At 42.8% G+C, this 18504-nt stretch overlaps 1 protein-coding gene across 6 annotated transcripts in view; it reads left to right on the forward strand.

The window, feature by feature from the left end:
- Positions 1–18504, forward strand: part of LOC139342740 (ryanodine receptor 3-like) — a 98957-nt gene that overhangs the window by 44012 nt on the left and 36441 nt on the right. For all 6 annotated transcript variants that reach the window (XM_070979985.1, XM_070979987.1, XM_070979986.1 and 3 more), the window contains 18 exons: positions 85–189; positions 2454–2557; positions 3203–3286; positions 3684–3843; positions 5102–5249; positions 5772–5974; positions 6347–6521; positions 6874–7082; positions 7166–7365; positions 8144–8210; positions 8297–8457; positions 8586–8751; positions 9441–9527; positions 10085–10311; positions 10939–11743; positions 12142–12342; positions 13974–14076; positions 14682–14813. In XM_070979985.1, coding sequence (XP_070836086.1) covers positions 85–189; positions 2454–2557; positions 3203–3286; positions 3684–3843; positions 5102–5249; positions 5772–5974; positions 6347–6521; positions 6874–7082; positions 7166–7365; positions 8144–8210; positions 8297–8457; positions 8586–8751; positions 9441–9527; positions 10085–10311; positions 10939–11743; positions 12142–12342; positions 13974–14076; positions 14682–14813 — 3337 coding nt within the window. The remainder of the gene's footprint in view (positions 1–84; positions 190–2453; positions 2558–3202; positions 3287–3683; positions 3844–5101; positions 5250–5771; positions 5975–6346; positions 6522–6873; positions 7083–7165; positions 7366–8143; positions 8211–8296; positions 8458–8585; positions 8752–9440; positions 9528–10084; positions 10312–10938; positions 11744–12141; positions 12343–13973; positions 14077–14681; positions 14814–18504) is intronic.

Below are 18504 nucleotides of genomic sequence, written 5' to 3' on the forward strand. Positions count from 1 at the left end.
ACAGGAGAGGAGCAGCGCTGATTCCTGAGATGAAGATGTTAATAACCTTCTCACTGCTTACATTTTCCACACCTTTTCCCTCAGATTGTTATGCCGCCTCATTTAGAGAAGGTTCGAGACAGGCTGGCTGAAAATATTCACGAGCTGTGGGGCATGAATAAAATTGAGCTGGGCTGGTCGTACGGCAAGGTGAGGAAGATGCAGATTACTCTCATACATATGATACTTAAAATCATTCACTCTGGAGCAGAAGATAAAAAGCATAATCCATGCATTTTACCATGTTTGTGGTGTAATAAACATCACGATTACACATTTTCTAAACAAGTTTGAGTTAAAGTGCGGCTTGAAATGCTTTAGTTGTGAGCAGTATTAGAAGTGAATCATCAAAAGCCTGTACGTCATCTTGCTTTCTCTTTTATAATTTGCGGTTCACACCAAAAAAAGAGGGTAAGTGGAAAGAACACTCTCATTTTTCCATGTTTGATGCTTTTCATACCATTCATTTAGAAGCTTCATTCCAGTCTGTTTGTAGGTAGCAGAGTCATTGTGTCTGTGTTTTAGTATAAGTCATGAATGACAAACTATCGTTTCAGCAAAGGGCAGAACAGGGTGTTTTGGCCATTTCAGCACAGCAATAAAGCAAGAGGGGAAAGCCTGTGTTTTAATTGTCAGTGTTTAGTTTCTCCTCTTTTTAAAGACATTTTATTGATTATTTAAACCCATAATCCGTCATCCTAAAGTAAACCCAAGGGTCGCTTTTTTTTCCTTTTCTTTTTTTGATCCAGCTATAGTTTGACATTTTGGAGAAAAATGCTTATTGCTGAGAGGTACGAGAGAAGATCAATACCACTCACTTAGCTTAGCTTAGCTTACCATAAAGACAGGCAGCTGGGGAAAACAGCTGGCCTGGCTCTGTTCAAAGTTCAGGAATACAACCAGACTCAAGACTTTGAGTCGGGATTAAACAAATGAGATACAAAGGGTTGATTATTGATCTTTGGAGCTTTTTCTTTTTCTTAGAAAGTGCCAGGCTAGCCGTTTTTACTGCTTTGCGTATTTATGCTAAACCACCCAGCCTGTGCTTATAGCATCATACTTAACAGACAGATCTCAATAGTTAGTAGTATTTCCCACGATATCAAATTATTCCTTCAAAATTTGTTTAAATCCTTAGAATTAATAAACATACATGTAGAAAGCTAACCTCATATTTTGAATAAGATCAGTCGAAAAATTACATTATATATATGACATTATACCTGTAATTTATCTGCTAAAAACTGTCATTTTTGTCTGCAAAAGACTGATTCTGGTTCATTGTACATTATCTGAAGGACGACCCCAAAATGACCTGTTTTGCCCTTAAAGGAACAGATGACAACACAAACAACAATATGGAACACAGCTCTTATGTCTATAATACAAACAAACAACCAAAGTCCTCCCTCTGTTAATAATACCACCAGCTTTGATGCGGGCCTTCATCCTTTCCAACACCTCAACAGAATCTTCAATGTGTCAAAAAAGAGCGTTGATTTATATTGTTTGGCTTCTCTGACTAAAGCTCCGGAGGTCGGAGGCTCTAACGGTGTGTCAGATTGTGGCCAAACGTGTTCAGTGAGAGCCAAGGTGCACATAGTATTAGATATGTTTTGGATGTAGTCACAGTGCAGCTCACTCTGTGCTCTGTAGTTGTCGTTCAGTGCAATTAATTACAGCAGCAGTCACGGCAGATGCCTTCCAACAGAGGGAATAAGCAAAATACCGTTTGTTATTTAGCTCTGGCTGCATAAAAATACCATTTTCGTTTATTGTTCCTTCCATAAATGTAATTCTGTAAGAGGAAGAACTGCCAGAGAAGAGATTTCCTGTAGAGTTCTTGTACTATTCACAAAAGAGCTGGCTGGTGTTCATTGGACCCACACACCCACACACACACACACACACACACACACACACACACACACACACACACACACACACACACACACACACACACACACACACACACACAGCTGCATATCTGTACACAGCCCTGCATGTTTTCTTGGTAAACATCCGCCATTGCCATGCCGCCTCCTCTGAGCAGCATTGCCAAAGGGATTATTTGGCATAAGGTGCAGCCTCGCGAGAGGCCTCACACCTCTCACTTGGTATTCCAGTCGCACACCTTTCTATCTCCCCTAAGAAAACATGCTCCCTTGTTCCTCTTTCATAACATGTTCACTAGAGTAGACTGTCTTATCACTGCAACCAGTAGCAGCCTGTATTTAAACCACATCCCCCTCCCCTTGTTGGTTCACAATGACACTGACTGACAAGGCTGTCTATTTCATACGCATATGAACTTTCCTACATGGTGTACATAGAGAAGGAGTTAGCGTGGACCAAAGTTGCAGGTAACAAAGGAGAGTTGAAGTGTGTTTCTGTGACTGTTCTTTTTCTCATAGATAAGGGATGATAATAAGCGGCAGCATCCGTGCCTGGTGGATTTCTCCAAGCTGCCAGAAACCGAAAAGAATTACAATCTGCAGATGTCGACAGAAACTCTGAAGTACGTTCAGCACTATGGATTCATTTTCTCTACTGTATTTTTGTTTTTGACTTTAATGTATAGCAACTGCCATGTCCATATCAAAAGAAATTAAATGGCATCACGACAGTGTAAATGAAGGTGAACAAACTCATAACAGATTCAAATAAATAAGCTGTAACCTCAGTGCACCTGGTCCTTTTCCACTCGTCAGCACTCTGCACAACACTCGCTTCTCTCCATAAAGGTCCCAGTGAGACTTATTACAAGTGTTTAACATAAAAGCTCTTTAAATGATACAGGAGAACATTGAGGTTTGCAGTGATTAATCTTGATCTGTGGCAGTGGCAGACACATCTGGGTGACACTGATGGGTTCCTGAGTGACATCAAACTCATTTTTCCTGTCACTTTGTCCTCTTACAAGGTGTGAAGAAGATCTGTCAAAAGCTCCTCACACCCTGTGCATTCCTCTGGGTTTTCTTTGCCCTTTTTCTCTCCTGACAGAGGAGGACATGCTCAATTGAACCCATTACTCCTCAATTTGAGCACTCCCATCCCCCCATTGCTACTCTTGGATCGACATGTGCTGTCAAGGTGTGCATAAAACACAATCTGCGGACAACTTTACGCGTTCGCTCACTTTGTGTTCTCTTCCTCTGCACAGGACCCTGCTGGCATTGGGCTGTCGTGTGGTTCAGGTCAACCCAAATGCTGATAGCTCCCTCAAAAAGATAAAACTCCCCAAGAAGTAAGTGTGCATGCTTATATTTAGTGAATAAATTCCTTTAGACCACACTCTCTTATTTATATGTATGTCGGATGAGACTGTTTGTTAGACTAGTGATTGTGATTATGCCGTTATTAAATAAGAGACAAAAGAAGTGTATGTATGTATGTATGTAATACCATAGGCTTTTCTTTAGTAAGAGCAATGTTGAAAGGGTAAATTAAAATTTGTGTAAACCCAGTGTGATCATCAGAAAATGTTCAGCAATGTGAGAACAAAGGATAATTAGTGTTACTGGATCTACTCCCATGAAGATTTATATCAGGCTGTAAATATGGGTCAACTCGCCCTGTTGGATTCACCCTTTATTACTTCTGAGGGAAAATGTGTTTGCTTTTTTATTTTCTTTTTCCTGTAGCTACATGATGTCCAATGGTTATAAGCCATCTCCTCTGGACCTGTCAGACATCAAACTGACTCCAGGTCAGGAGCTGCTGGTGGACAAACTGGCAGAGAATGCACACAACGTGTGGGCCAAGGACCGCATCAAACAGGGATGGACGTACGGCATTCAGCAGGTACACTGGATGCATTCATGCACAGTATGCTGGGACCAAAGCAAATGGTTATTTCGGTGATAAAAATCTGTCCTGAAACAGCATGTATATATAAGGAAGAGGCAGGGTTTTCTTCTGACATCTTTTTCCAGCTTTGCTCCTGCATTTTTTATGTGTTCACTTTCTCCTTCATCCTTCATTAATTCACCTCCCATGCAGTCTATACCTTACAAGTGCATGTGCCAGACAGTTTGTGTGGCCTGACATTTCCGAGCTATATGTCATTATTCAATATGCAGCAAGATGTTCTGCAGTAAAGGGCAACAAGACACAGACAGTATAGTGCAGAACAAACTTGCACCTTCTCATCTGTTGAACGCACAAGCACTAAAACTGCACACGCTGACTGCTGGCTTTTGTTAATCTGGCTTTTGGTGTATTTTGGTGCTGTTGCCATGAATTGGATAAAACACACTCCCCTGAAATCCCAAATTCTCCACTGCTATTTGCTGCCACAATGTGATATTGAATGTGTCATCCCTGTGAAAGCTATGTACTGTATTTCAGTGAATCTGGTTTGGTCTGATGATGTCGTTTCTGTGGTCATGGGGAAGTTGGGTTTTAGTGGAAAGAACATGATGTTGTCTGTTTGCTTTTCACATAAAAGCATTAGTTTACAACATGTATTAAGAAATAATTTGATCCATCTTGCAAAATATGATAAAGTGGATAGAGTGAAGAGTTATGACATCACCTATTGATTCACAGTAAGCAGAAAATGTGCAATTAAGAAGACGCTTACAGCTACATGTCAGTTTACGCAATTATACACTATGGCATCCACACAAAAAACAGTTTAAGGGCATTGCACATGCTTTATAAAATATGTAAACCTTTTAAGTGATAGTAATTAAACTTACCTGTACTACATGACCTTGAAAATGAAAACAAGGTTTTCATTTAAGACCTCCAGGGAAAGCTGTTACAACAGACCACACAAAAACAAGCCTGTGATCTTCATAGCCAGCACAAGATTTCAAATTAAGCTCCATAAATCTGCTTAAGTGGCATTAATATGATACTTCCACGGTTGCTCCGCAGTTGGAGCACTGCTATAGGAAATGACACAAGGAAGGCACAGGCAGTGATTGGCAGCACTTCTCCGTTACAGGGATCAACAGCGCACTTTTAACAAACTCAGCTGGCTGCCTTAAGCCGGCCTACAAGTGATGAGATAATACAATACATGCAATTTTCTCTGCCTCTCTTCTCCCTGCAGGACCTGAAGAGTAAGCGCAACCCTCGCCTGGTTCCCTATGTTCTGCTGGACGAGCGCACCAAGAAGTCAAACAGGGACAGCCTGCGCGAGGCTATCCGCACTCTGATCGGCTACGGATACAACATTGAGCCCTCAGACCAGGAAGGCGGTGAGCTGGACTGAAGAAAGGATGCCTGTCAGAATGCCCAAGCATTCAAATAGTAGAGTCAAGTTAATTGAAATTTGTATTAGGCACAGTGCTACAGTAAAATAAGACATCACAAAATCACGAGAAACATTTGACACAATGCTAGACAGAAAAACATCTTAAAGCATAAAATACTCATTTTAGTGTAAATTTGTTCAACACGCTGGCTAAAAAAAGATTTAACGTGCTAAGGTCCTTGTGTATTTATTGCACATTGCTCTACAGCACTAACATTTAGCACATTTGCAAATTAGACAGCACATGATAAAATGCTTGTTACAATGCAATGTCCTGGCAAATAGCTCTGCCTTCCACAACCTTTCAGTCCACAGTGAGAGAGAATAGAGTGTGAAATGATTGCCTTTAACCTCACAAAGTGGCTGCGTTTGTAATTAATGCTTCCATTATTAATTTCTTTATTTACTGGAGGGGATTCAGACGCTTCTACAACCTGACACTGTGCCTGTCCCTTCCTCCCACTAGGACAAGTAGTTGAGAGGCTCAGCATTGACAAGGTCCGCTTCTTCAGAGTGGAGAGGACGTACGCGGTAAAGATGGGCAAGTGGTACTTTGAATTTGAGGCTGTGACGGGAGGAGACATGAGAGTGGGCTGGGCCAGACCTGGATGCAAGCCAGACGTGGAGCTCGGCACAGATGAGCTCGCTTTCGTCTTTGATGGATACAGGGTGAGCTGTCGACCGGACATAGATCAGTCCCTGCATAATCTTTCATATTGTGTGGTGCAGTTCATGTTGATTGCTCCAGAGAAAAGAATAATTTGGAGTCAATCCTAAATCAGACTTTTTTTTTTTTTTTTAAACTCTGTGGGGTCGTAATATTGTTGAATGAAGTGTAATTCTCTTCATGTTGTCCTGATTGGCCCTTTTGCTTTAATTAAATACTTACAAGTTGTACAAGTTCTTGAAGATGAGTCAAAATTGAACTCATGTCAGGAAAAACAATTATGACTAAAATTATGTTTAAATTACTTCAGATGGACTCTTTTTGTTACATATGTATGCTATTTTCTGCTCCTAAATGTTGAATTTCGTGTTTAGGGTCACTGTCTGAACATGGGCAGCCGTTTATTTGGGCGGTGCTGGCACGCTGGGGATGTGGTGGGCTGTATGATCAACATGGAGGACAAGTCAATGATCTTTACCCTTAATGGAGAGATCCTCATCACCACCAAGGGCTCCGAACTCTGCTTCACGGACTTTGAGACTGAGGATGGTGAGAAAGTGTGTGATCAAAGAGCCAGTCGTTGAAGCTTAAGGTCAGGCAGCGTCGTACTGATAAGGTGATTGTAGACAGAGTTGTTGGTCATCTTTTTAATAAAGATCTCACATGCAGAGCAAAGAGAATTAACCTAGAATGACCACGCTGGGGATATAAGTGAAAAATAAGTGGTTCTCTGTAACGAAATCACCCTTATTCAATGTGACACTTGTAAATTGGCTTTTTGAAAAGGCTGGATTGATTTTCCCTCCCCCTCCTGCTGTGTGTATTCTGAGAGGCTTTTTATTCTCTCCTCCCTCTGCTTCTCTTCCCTCTTCCTCCTTCACTTCCTCCGGCTGCCCTTCAGGGTTTATTCCAGTCTGTAGTCTTGGTCTGGCTCAGGTGGGCCGCATGAATCTGGGGAAGGACGCTAGCACCTTCAAGTACTACACCATGTGCGGCCTTCAGGAAGGATTTGAACCCTTTGCCGTCAACATGAACCGTGAGGTCACCATGTGGTTCAGCAAGCGTCTGCCTACTTTTGTCAATGTCCCGAAGGACCACAACCACATCGCTGTAAGAACAAAAGCAGCAAAGTATTTGTTGGTAAAAAAGAATTGGTCATCAGATGAATGCAATGACTTTCCTCTTACTTGCAGGTAACCAGGATTGACGGCACCGTCGACAGCCCCCCATGTCTGAAAGTCACACACAAGACTTTTGGCACCCAGAACAGTAATGCTGACATGGTGTTTTGTCGTCTCAGCATGCCTGTAGAGTTCCACTCCGTCTTCAAATCTAGTCCTGTAGTAGACATGAACGGAGTCCATGAGGAAGACACCCTGAAAGTCAAACACAGGTATGCCTGTGAATATTCTCATTCATCCAGGTCATTGTGAGCTTCAGGGCATTCAATTATTCACAACTGGACTTTGTCAGTTTGTCTAACAAATCTTGGAAGATGTTTCGCCTCTCATCCGAGCAGGTTTCATCAGTTCAGGCTGTTCAGGCTTGCACCAGACTAGATAGGACAGCAAGCCTGAACAGCCTGAACTGATGAAGCCTGCTCGGATGAGAGGCGAAACGTCTTCCAAGACAAACTGACAAAGTCCAGTTGCGAACAATTGAATGCCCTGAAGCTCAAACACAGGTACTCTTCAAAATCATGATTTTACACCATACTGCAAGCAGCTCCTTTCAGTGCATTATACCTGCCATGTTTATCTGTTTATGGTCTCAATCTCTAGTTTCAAGTCTTCTCCAATACAGCATGATGTTTATTTTGTAAATTACTATTCCATTTACAGTAAGACAGACGATAAAGCAGAGTATGCTGTAGGACATGGCTGTCTGGTGACCAAGTCCTTACCCAGGGGTGTCAGGTCCAATCAGAATAAAGTCATAGCAGTGTGGATCTTCCACAGCTCCACCCCTTCGTCCAAATATGGTCACTTCTGGCTACCAAAAAGCAAGATGGCGACATTGTGACATTGTGGTAGCTCTGTCCTCTGTTTATGATAGGGCCTGTGGGTTAAAGATGTTTGGGTCTTATATAATGGCTTTGAACGTTACTCAGCCAATCAGAACTATCTGTCAGTTGCACCTGGTGATCACCTTTTAAATGTGGTTTCTGATAGATATCCACTGAGATCTGTGAGGCACAGTGATGAAAGTAGACGTGTGGACTACAGCAGCATCACTACGGTATCGTATAACCTCACTGTTTTGACAAACTACCATTTAGTAGCATCACCGGCAGTGTTGGCTGACTCTTCCATGTGTCACTACAGTACTATCACTCGGTAAGGGTTTTCGCTGGCCAGGACCCTACCGGTGTGTGGGTTGGATGGGTTACCCCTGATTACCATTACTATAGCAACAACTTCAACCTCAGTAAAAACCGCACAGTCACCGTAACCCTGGGTGACGAGCGAGGGCGAGTCCATGAGAGGTGAGACCATTTTTCGGGAGGCCCCATTTCCCTTTGTAAACCATTTCTTGAACATTTCTAAGTGTTTTTCGAACCCAAATGTCTATATGTCAAAATGAGATGAATGACTGATTCTTGCGCTCTGATAGTGTGAAGAGGAGTAACTGCTACATGGTGTGGGGTGGTGATGTGACCAACGCCGCTCACACCTCGAGCCGCAGCAACGTGGACCTGGAGATTGGCTGTCTGATAGACCTCGCCACCGGCCTGGTGACATTCACCGTCAATGGCAAGGAGATATCCACATCCTACCAGGTACTCGTGTGTTGTTCAACCTTAAGGAATAAACCAGAGAAAAGTCCAGCTGTGTTTTATATTGCATTGTATGAAACTGTATAGTGTATAATGACATGGATAAGCATGTTCTGTTTAAATCTTTACTTTATTTTGGGCTGTTTTCAAACTTTGTAAGGACTTGCAGAATATGCAAGGTTACAACATTTAATGATTTTGTGTTCATTGCTCCCCTCTGCCATTTATTCATTAACACATCCATCCACCTCACCTGTCTAACTGTCCATCCACTCTTCTTTCCATCAGTCTGCAGTTTATCCTGTTGACCTTGAGAGTAACTCGTCTCCTGCCTTTGCATATTTTCCAAACAGAGCAGTGACGTCTGCATTGTTGAATTTCAGACTTAGACTTTGCCTGTGCAGATGAACTCTGAGAAATAAATCTTAAAGAACCTTTCACAGGGTTTAATCTTCTTATGTTCTCCCTCACTGAAACTCTATGAGGCTTCACCCGGGCGCTGAGTCATCCCGCCAGCCGACACTCTTCGATGATCATGCATACAGACACATGCGTACACTAAGCAGTGGAGTTTCATGATGCATCATTAAGCTGCTTTCTGCAAGTCATGCTCACTTGGTGCTACTCAAGCTTTTGATGTGCACTTCCTGTTTGGACCTGTTATTAACTTGCTGCTCTTTTCTTTGCTGCAGGTGGAACCAAACACCAAGCTTTTCCCTGCTGTGTTTGTGCGTCCCACGAGCCCTAACCTGTTCCAGTTCGAGCTGGCCAAAATAAAGGTAGAATCCTCTTTTTGTTCTGTTACAACAGCCTTGTTGCATGTGCTGATGGCTGACCATAACAGTGTACAACACAGAAGCCAAAATCCTACAAATGCACTCAGCATTGGTCAAGAAATTGTAATTTTTACTGCTCACAGTACTTTTAATTTTAATCTTATTCTCCTTCACTCTCTGGTCAGAGATGCAGCCCCACATAGGGTTAGACTCCCTCCAGCTAGAGCCACTTGGCTAATATTTTATAATGCTGGTGTCTGCACAAAGGATACTGAGAGCATCACAAACAAGATGGGTACTTGTGTCAGTTGAAAAAAAGGAAAGATTTTGTGACTAAGCAAGAAAGATCGCATTGAAACCATAACCATGACAAATAACTCTCACATAGATTGTGACTGTCTCCTTTAGAAAAATGACAGCGTCGTTTGTTCACGCACTTCAAAATTACTTTCTGCTCCAGAACAGGAAGTGGTGTTTCAAAACTATTGCAAAGCAATGCCTTTTCACTGCTTGTTTGGCCTTGAAAAATGGCAATATCCACGTTTGTTCACTCTCTCCAGAATTCCATGCCTCTGTCGTCAGCCATCTTTAAGAGTGAACATAAGAACCCAGTGCCCCAGTGTCCGCCCCGTCTAGATGTCCAGACCATCAATGCAGTGCTGTGGAGCCGCATGCCCAACACTTTCCTCAAGGTGGAAACAGCCAGGGTCAATGAGAGACACGGCTGGGTGGTGCAGTGTGTGGAGCCCCTGCAGATGTTGGCTGTACACATACCAGAGGAGAACAGGTGCAGTTCATGGCTTACTTTGTTTATGTGATGTATCATAATTTGTCTTGTGAATGAATTAAACTAACAAGATCTCTGTTAGTGATGCTGGTGTAGTTTTGAACTTTAAAGAGAGTCGAGCTAGCTGTTTCCAGTGCTTCAGATTTAGACTATATTCGCAAGAGTGGTATCGATTTTCTCACCTGGCTCTCTGCAAAAAAACATAAAAAAGTGTATTTCCCAAAATGTTACTCAGAAAAGTTTTCCAAAATGTTAATCCACCAAATGATTGGTCATTTGAACCACATGAGCTTAATCTAATCGTCTGACAGACGGTTCATCAATGCTGTCATTTTAGAAATGCTGTGTACGCTGAGTTTTCTTGTACACAAACAAATTTACATTCAGTATTACTGAAGACAACTGTCTGTCCTTGAGCTCTAAGAAATGTGCTGAATACATTTCCTTCCTCATGAAACATTTGCAAAGCCTCTTTTTAAAGTATTTTAAATCCTGCTCAGAATAACAGCTCCATCGTGCAGCTCGAGTCAAAAACTCCACACAGAACCTTTAGCACCGACAATAAATAACACCTGTCAGGTCTCTAAATAGACTGTTTCCATAATCCTCCCTCACTTCTTTTCAAAGGTGTGTCGACATCATGGAGCTGTCTGAGCAGGAGGACCTGAGGATGTTCCACTACCACACCCTGAAGCTCTACTGTGCCCTCTGCGCTCTGGGCAACACCCGCGTGGCCCATGCCCTCTGCAGCCACCTGGACCAATCACAGCTTCTATACACCATCGACAATCAGTACCTATCAGGCATGTTACGTGAGGGTTTCTACAATGTCCTGATCAGCATCCACCTGGAGACAGCCAAAGAGGCTCGACTCATGATGAAAGACGAATTCATCATCCCCGTCACGGCCGAGACACGTTCCATCCGCCTCTTTTCTGATGCCTCCAAAAAGCACCTCCCACCAGGGGTGGGGCTTAGCACCTCGCTCAAACCCCGTCTCAACTTTGCCCCGGCCTGTTTCATCAGCATCAAACGGGAACATCTTTATAGTCCCCAAATCCCACTGGATTCACTGAAGGAGAAAGCTATTTCAATGTTGACAGAAGCTGTTCAGGGTGGTGGGCACCACATCCGAGATCCCGTTGGAGGAGGTGTGGAGTACCAGTTTGTGCCAATCCTGAAACTCATCAGCACCTTGCTGACTATGGGTGTGCTCGGCAGCGAGGACGTTCATCAGATCTTACTGCTCATTGACCCAAATGTTTTCAGAGAGACACGGGAGGAGGGAGCTTCGGGGGCCACAGACAAAGAAGGAGTCACAGGGGCGGAGGAGAAGGCAGTGGAAGCCGGAGAGGAGGAAGCTGCCAAAGAGGCTAAGCAGCCATTGAAAGGGCTGCTGGAGAAGAGGCTGCCTGAGCCTGTCAAACGACAAGTAAATAATGAGCACCTATGAACAGATGCGACATCATCTTCTTTGTGTGTAAACCACTGAGGCTACATCACCAAAACATGTAAAATCAATGAACATCATCATGTACAAGTGCCAATTCACTCCGAAAGACTAACACAGCTGTGCACTCAATCACATGCTCCATAACTGCTCCACTGTTATAGACCCATTCAGAAGTCAGTCAAACATGAAATGGCTGTATTGTATTGAACGAATGATCTTGTGGGTAAAAATGTCTCTTTAATAAGTGGGATTATATGCAGCCATAAGGTAGTTTGTATGTATTCCTAACGGGCTCGCTTGTAACAGCTGTGTCTAAACATGCAACAGTGATGCAACGGGTATTTGTTGTTTGTCTCCTCCCCTTGTCTGTTCCTCAGATGTGCGAGCTGCTTCACTATTTCTGCGACTGCGAGCTGAAGCACCGCATCGAGGCCATCGTGTCCTTCTCTGACAGCTTCGTCTCCAAGCTGCAGTTCAACCAGAAGTTCCGCTACAACGAGCTGATGCTGGCCCTCAACATGTCTGCTGCCGTTACTGCAAAGAAGACCAAAGAGTTCAGATCGCCCCCTCAAGAACAGGTGGGTTGAGGCCGTAGTCACTGCAGGGCTGCTGGGAAGAGTGATCAGAAACACTGGTGTAATTAATATGAACAAACAAGCTCAGGGTGAGTTTCATGTCACCAACAAATTGTATGCTGTGCTGCTAAAATTTGCACTTCACTAATTTGCAGAATCTAAGCCAGTGGGTGCCTTATTTGCAGGTAAGGGGTACCGTGACATTGCACCACATCAAAAACTTAGTGACATTTACATTAATTACATTGTTTTGTTATATAATACATTATATGATACAGAAATTTGATTAGATTGTTACATTTTAAAACATATCAATATGGAATAGACAATAACCATTAAAATCTCCATATTGGTAGCAAAATCAATACATGATGTCAATTGTGTGTGTTTTGTGCCCTTGAGTACTTAAAATGTAAGCTAATTATACATCTTTAACACGGCAAAATAAATACGTTAATTCTATTGGTTAACACTTTCTATTAAGGTACACATATTCACCTTTAGCTAGTTTCTGATCAGCATATTGGCTCATTATTAGTCATTATAAAGCACTTTATTAATGCCTTAGGTTATTAAGATTGTGAAAGTACAACATGTCCTAACACAATAGGCAGTAATGAGGCGGTTATTGAGGGAAAACACTTATTTAAGGGCAGAGTAGTTGCACAACAGGGTGATTCTGCGAGCACACTTAAAGGCCCAGCACACCTGCTCAAGTGTTTTCACTTATTCTGGCTACCCAGACTTGAAAGTTCTGGTAACCACTGATCTCAGACTAACACCAATTTTCACCCACTGACAGTACAGCGGTGATATCTTCACCCTGGCAGTTTCACAACATTTCGCACTGCTGTTCATGTGATGCCAACAACTCTCACATATCTGCCACGTCACATTATTAATTCAAATATGACTTCAAGGTGCAAATCAGCTGCAGAGGGTAAATGCCAGGATCTTCGCATCAGTTAGGCCTGATTAATTTTACACTAAAGTAAACATGGCTCTAAAAAATCTATACCAGGAAAAAAAAAAAATCCTGCAGGCTCTCTGCTTCAAATGATGCATGAAAAAAGATAATTCAGGGAAAGATATTACATAACTTCTGTAATTTTCCCACATACGTGGCTGATTTCTTCCCCCCACCCTCAGATTGCCTTTTTAGTTTTTGTATCGTTCAATGTGCTCGTTCTGGTTCCACGGCTCAGAGTGAATGAGAGCTGCTTCTTGATCCAAAATCTGAAAGCACTTTTTGTGTGTGTGTACTGAAAAAAGCCTCAAGGCAAACTCATCCCTCTTGTCTGTGGTGTCATTGCTTCAGTGATAGCGCGCGCACACACACACACACACACACACACACACACACACACACACACACACACACACACACACACACACACACACACACACAGTATCCCTTTCGGGTCACAGCTGGAGTCCAGTGCTTCATATCTACTTTAATGACTTGTCATGATGTCCTTCGGTCTGTGAGTGCAGAGGGAGAATTAGCCATTTAAGCTGTTGTTTCTCCTTGTGAATCCAGCAATGAGACATCATGTTCAGATTCATTCTGAAACTAAAAAAATGTACCAAATGTTATTTATGTAAGAGTCTGCTTTCGTGTTTCTTCATTTTAGATCAACATGCTGCTGACCTTCAGTATGGGCGAGGACTGTCCGTGTCCAACAGACATCCAGGAGGAACTGTATGATTTTCACAACCAGCTGCAGCTCCACTGTGGTGAGATGCAGAGTCTTATGTTTGTCATGAAAAGTTCTTCATTGTACTTCACCTGATGCAATCATCTTATACAGCTTTCCATTGATTGTAGACATTATATGACAAAGTCAGCATGGATTGAAAATTGAAAAAGGCACAAAAAAAGTCAGCGTTTTTCAAATGGAGAATATAGAAAACATATGGTAATTGTTCCTTTTCCGTCTTTTGCTTAAGCTGCATTTGTGTCAGCATCGGCTGAATTGTACCAGTACTTCTTCTCACAAATGCCTTCTTTTCCCCTCTGCATCTCTCTCTGTCTCTGTTACAGTTCAGTGCCTCTCAGATTGCTCTGACATCTTGATGTTTTCATAAATAATTGAATTGCCCAACCCTCTGTGGTACAACAGACCTAATGGCAGTTTAAGCCGAGCACCAACCTGTCATGGCACCCTCCGCACAGAGAAATTGAAATTGCAAAGAAATAGGAGATTCTGTACATCCCATACGACCCATCACAAACAAGACATGTGCACCAACACCACAGGAGGCCACGCTTGGCAGAGATATTGCTTTAATATGCTTCGCTATCCGTGTATATAGTATGTCTATCTGTTTTTGTCTTGCAGGAATCCCTATGGAGGAAGACGAAGACGACCAAGATACATCTATCAAAGGTCGCCTCCTCATGCTGGTGAACAAGATCAAAGGCCAGGCCCACAAAGCAGAGGAGCCCACACAGAAGGAGCAAGCTGCACCATGTGAGGAAGTCACTGTTTTTATAGTATCGCTTAATGATATTAGCGATGCTGTGGTGCACCTGCTGTAGCAGTAATGCTCACATTTAATTTCAGATCTAAAGTCATATTCTAGAAAGCATTGATCCAGTCATGATCTTTCAATCAAAGAAACTTTTTCTTTGTAACATTTGAAGTCCACATGTCCAAGAAAAGAGTGTCTTTGATTGGGCTGGCTTGTCCAGTGATTTTCTTTCTATTCTCATTAGTCGGACAATCGCGTCCTGGTGTTACTGTCATGGGGAGAAAAGTGCTTCTTAATCCACTGGATTAAGACACAGCTCCACACGCTCACCGGATCAGCTCCAGTCTGCAAATATGTTCCTCTTTGCCTGTTTGTGGCTCAGGAGCCTTGAGCCTTGTTAATTGGCTAACACTCGTGATGTGGAACCAATCAGAGAATGCTGTGGACGGGACATTGAGTGAGACTACAGCGTGGTGGCGGCAGGCATTGGGAAGTGCAATCCACGATTGGTTTAAATAAATAGTTACAATAACATGCAGATTTTTGGAAGGGTAGGCAGAATTTCAGTTGAAAGTTGAAAAGTTGTTGAATTGTGGTTTACACTGCTTGTACAACATTTGCTACTATCCCCTAAAAGCAGAGGCTCTCACACGTTATCCATTTATTCCCATCTACATTCTGCTTGTTTATGGCCTCTTACACCTCTCTTTGTACTTCCTCCTCGCTTAGAGAGATGAGAGAAGTAAATGCAGGAGCTCCTGTACTGCAGCTCGAACACCTTCAGCCTTGTCTCCATTTGTCTGCCAGTGTCATGTGGACTGAGACACCGGGTGGCAGTCATTTACATTTCAATTTCTTTTCAATTTCATTATGGTAATACGGAGCCGGGTGAAGGAGAGGCTCCAGAGTGAAGAGCAGAGTTCCATCAGCTGCTCGGGGAGATGAGAGAGGAGAGAAAACACAACGGTGGTAAAACCAAATCCCTCACCTGATTAAACCCATAGACACGTGCATACACGCACAAGCGCAACTTCACAATCATGAACACACACAGGAACAAAAACCATTTGAATCACAGCACTGAATAACCGGAGTGCCACAACGGTATAAATGCAGAACAAGTTGTATCAAATCTGATGTACCACTCTATGTAAGAGGCCAACAATCAAGTCTCTGATTGCAGATGATTACTTAACTGGTAGAAAATACATTCTGCTTTGTCCTGTTGGCCTTTAATGTGGAAAACAATGTGTTTTTTGATAGATTTCAAGTTTTATTTATAGGCGAATGTCTCCATCTATGGCAGTAATTTTTCTCTTCTACATGACCTTTCATGAGAATTACCCTGTTCTGAAAATAAAGCAAGACATGTGTGTCTGCCTTTAATTGCAGATAGGGACTAAGTAATCTGAAGCAGGGTGTTTGAAAACCCCTCTGAGACTCTGGTCATGGCCATACCACCCCTGTCTATTCTTGAAAGCAATGCTGGCAACAGCAAGTGGCCAAATTGCAGACGGGTAAATTTGGGCTGAAATATGTGTTGCTGATTGCAGATGCTGAAAGGCAATCTCTCCACTGGGATTTGGCGTGGCCCTGAAGTGAAGCATATGAGACCACCATGTTGATCTCTGAGGAGCAAGGCAGGATGAAAATAGAGGAGTGTGTATTTTCCCATAAAAGAGTGCTTTAGGTGGTGGTCTCTGTCGGGTGTTGTGTGAGGAATGATTGATTAGAAGCCTGGTTTGCGGTGGCAGCTGCAGCTCAGGGGCATCACATCTACTTCTGTAACAGCTGGAGGCGTCAGAAAGCGAGGGAGGAGAGTGGAATGACTTCACATCTCTTTGGGCAAAATCACTTACTGCTAAAATGTTTTCTTTTTTCATTTTATCATTATGTACGCTGTTTTTTGGTAGTAAGTTCTATTTGGAAGCCGTGTGTGTTTGTCTTTTCTGAGTGGACCTTTTTTTTTTTTTTCCCTCTCAAAGACTTTGTATAGTAGATTTAGATGCAGTGTCACCTTATATGATTAACCTTCAACAGGAGCTTCCTTAAACAAGATACACAACAAGTCTGCAGCCAATCCAGCTGCACTTAGAGCTAAATGCTAAGAGCAGCATGCTCACACCTTCAGATTGACAATGCTAGCGTGCTGATTCTTAGCAGGTGATGTTAAGCCTGCCATGCACGGCATCTTTGTTTAACATGATAGCAAGCTAAACTGCTAAGTAGCACTAAACACAAAGTGCAGCTGAGGCTGATGGGAAGGTTGTCAGTTTTGCATATATTTGGTCAGAAACTGAAGTACTGAACAGAAAAGTTACACATTTAGAAAAGTGTAACTTTTCTAAATGTGTAACCAGCTCATCCTCTGGGGACCATGAATGTTTATGAATGTATGCATGTGAATAAATGGAACGGGATACATTTCATTCATAGGCAAAATACTGTATGTGAGAGTGAGAAGTATATGTGACAGTTGGTATATATTTTGAGACCCAAACTAAACTCTTATATAAGCAAAGGGTTTGCCTCAAGGCAGGAGGATGACAGGGTGAAGATGGCATGATACACTATTCTTACTGTAGCTATAACCCAGTCCTCCCGCCTCTCGTCGCATCGTCTTGCTCAGTGAGACCCTGCAGACACAAAAGGCGCCGGCGTCTTTGCCATTATGTCATGGGAATGAAGTAAAAAAGAGCACAGAAGCCATTTTCCTCCCTTGATGAATGGTTTATCCAGCAGGAGCATTTAATGCTCAGACAAGATGACTTGCCTGGAAGAAGTGTGTGTGTGTGTGTGTGTGTGTGTGTGTGTGTGTGTGTGTGTGTGTGTGTGTGTGTGTGTGTGTGTGTGTGTGTGTGTGTGTGTGTGTGTGTGTGTGTGTGTGTGTGTGCGCGCACATAAGGATTGTGTGTGATATCTCATACCATAAAAACCACCGGCTTCCATCGATGTAACACTAGACTGGTCAGATTTGTTTGTTGGGGTGTAGTGAAGGGAAAAGAGCGGACGGGGTGTATTTAAGAGCAACACAGACAGAGAGGGGAGGGACAAGTGTGTTTGATGGTGTGACAGAATGAGAGTCAGGTGAAGCATCTTGGCTGAGAGGAAGAAATGTCGCCTCTCATTTTGGAGCAAGCTGGTGCTTCTGCCCTTTCTCTGACTCCCACGCAACTCTCGGCGGCAGGATCGGTTACCACTGACTGTGACATTCTGCTGGCTCCCCACCCTTCACACAAAACACACACGCACGTACGCACACACACCCTTACATTGATTGACAGCCTGGTGTCAAATAGTCCAAACCTGCAATCAACCATTCAGACACAGGGGTCATAAAAACACAATCACCTAATTGCAATACTTTTAAGAAATCAATTGCTTAAATCGGCTCCATCTTTCATGGTTCTCCGTTGTTTAATTGATGAATTGCTCTGTACTTTTGTAGACTCACAAATATATGTGCACATCCTCACCCACGCACCCTATTGATCCAGTTTTAATGAAGCCTTAAGGGTAGATCACATTCGAGTTGTCCAAACAAATGTCTGTTTAACCACAGAAGCAAAATATTGTACTGTACTATTAATACCCTGTCCACTTCCCCTCCCTTATTTGTTACATAACAGGGCTTCCTTTCCGCTCGGCCGAAAATGTGCCTTTTTCATGAATGAGCTCGCAAACTGTGTT

Source organism: Chaetodon trifascialis, chromosome 14 (assembly GCF_039877785.1).
Source record: "Chaetodon trifascialis isolate fChaTrf1 chromosome 14, fChaTrf1.hap1, whole genome shotgun sequence".
NCBI classification, from domain to species: Eukaryota; Metazoa; Chordata; class Actinopteri; order Chaetodontiformes; family Chaetodontidae; genus Chaetodon; species Chaetodon trifascialis.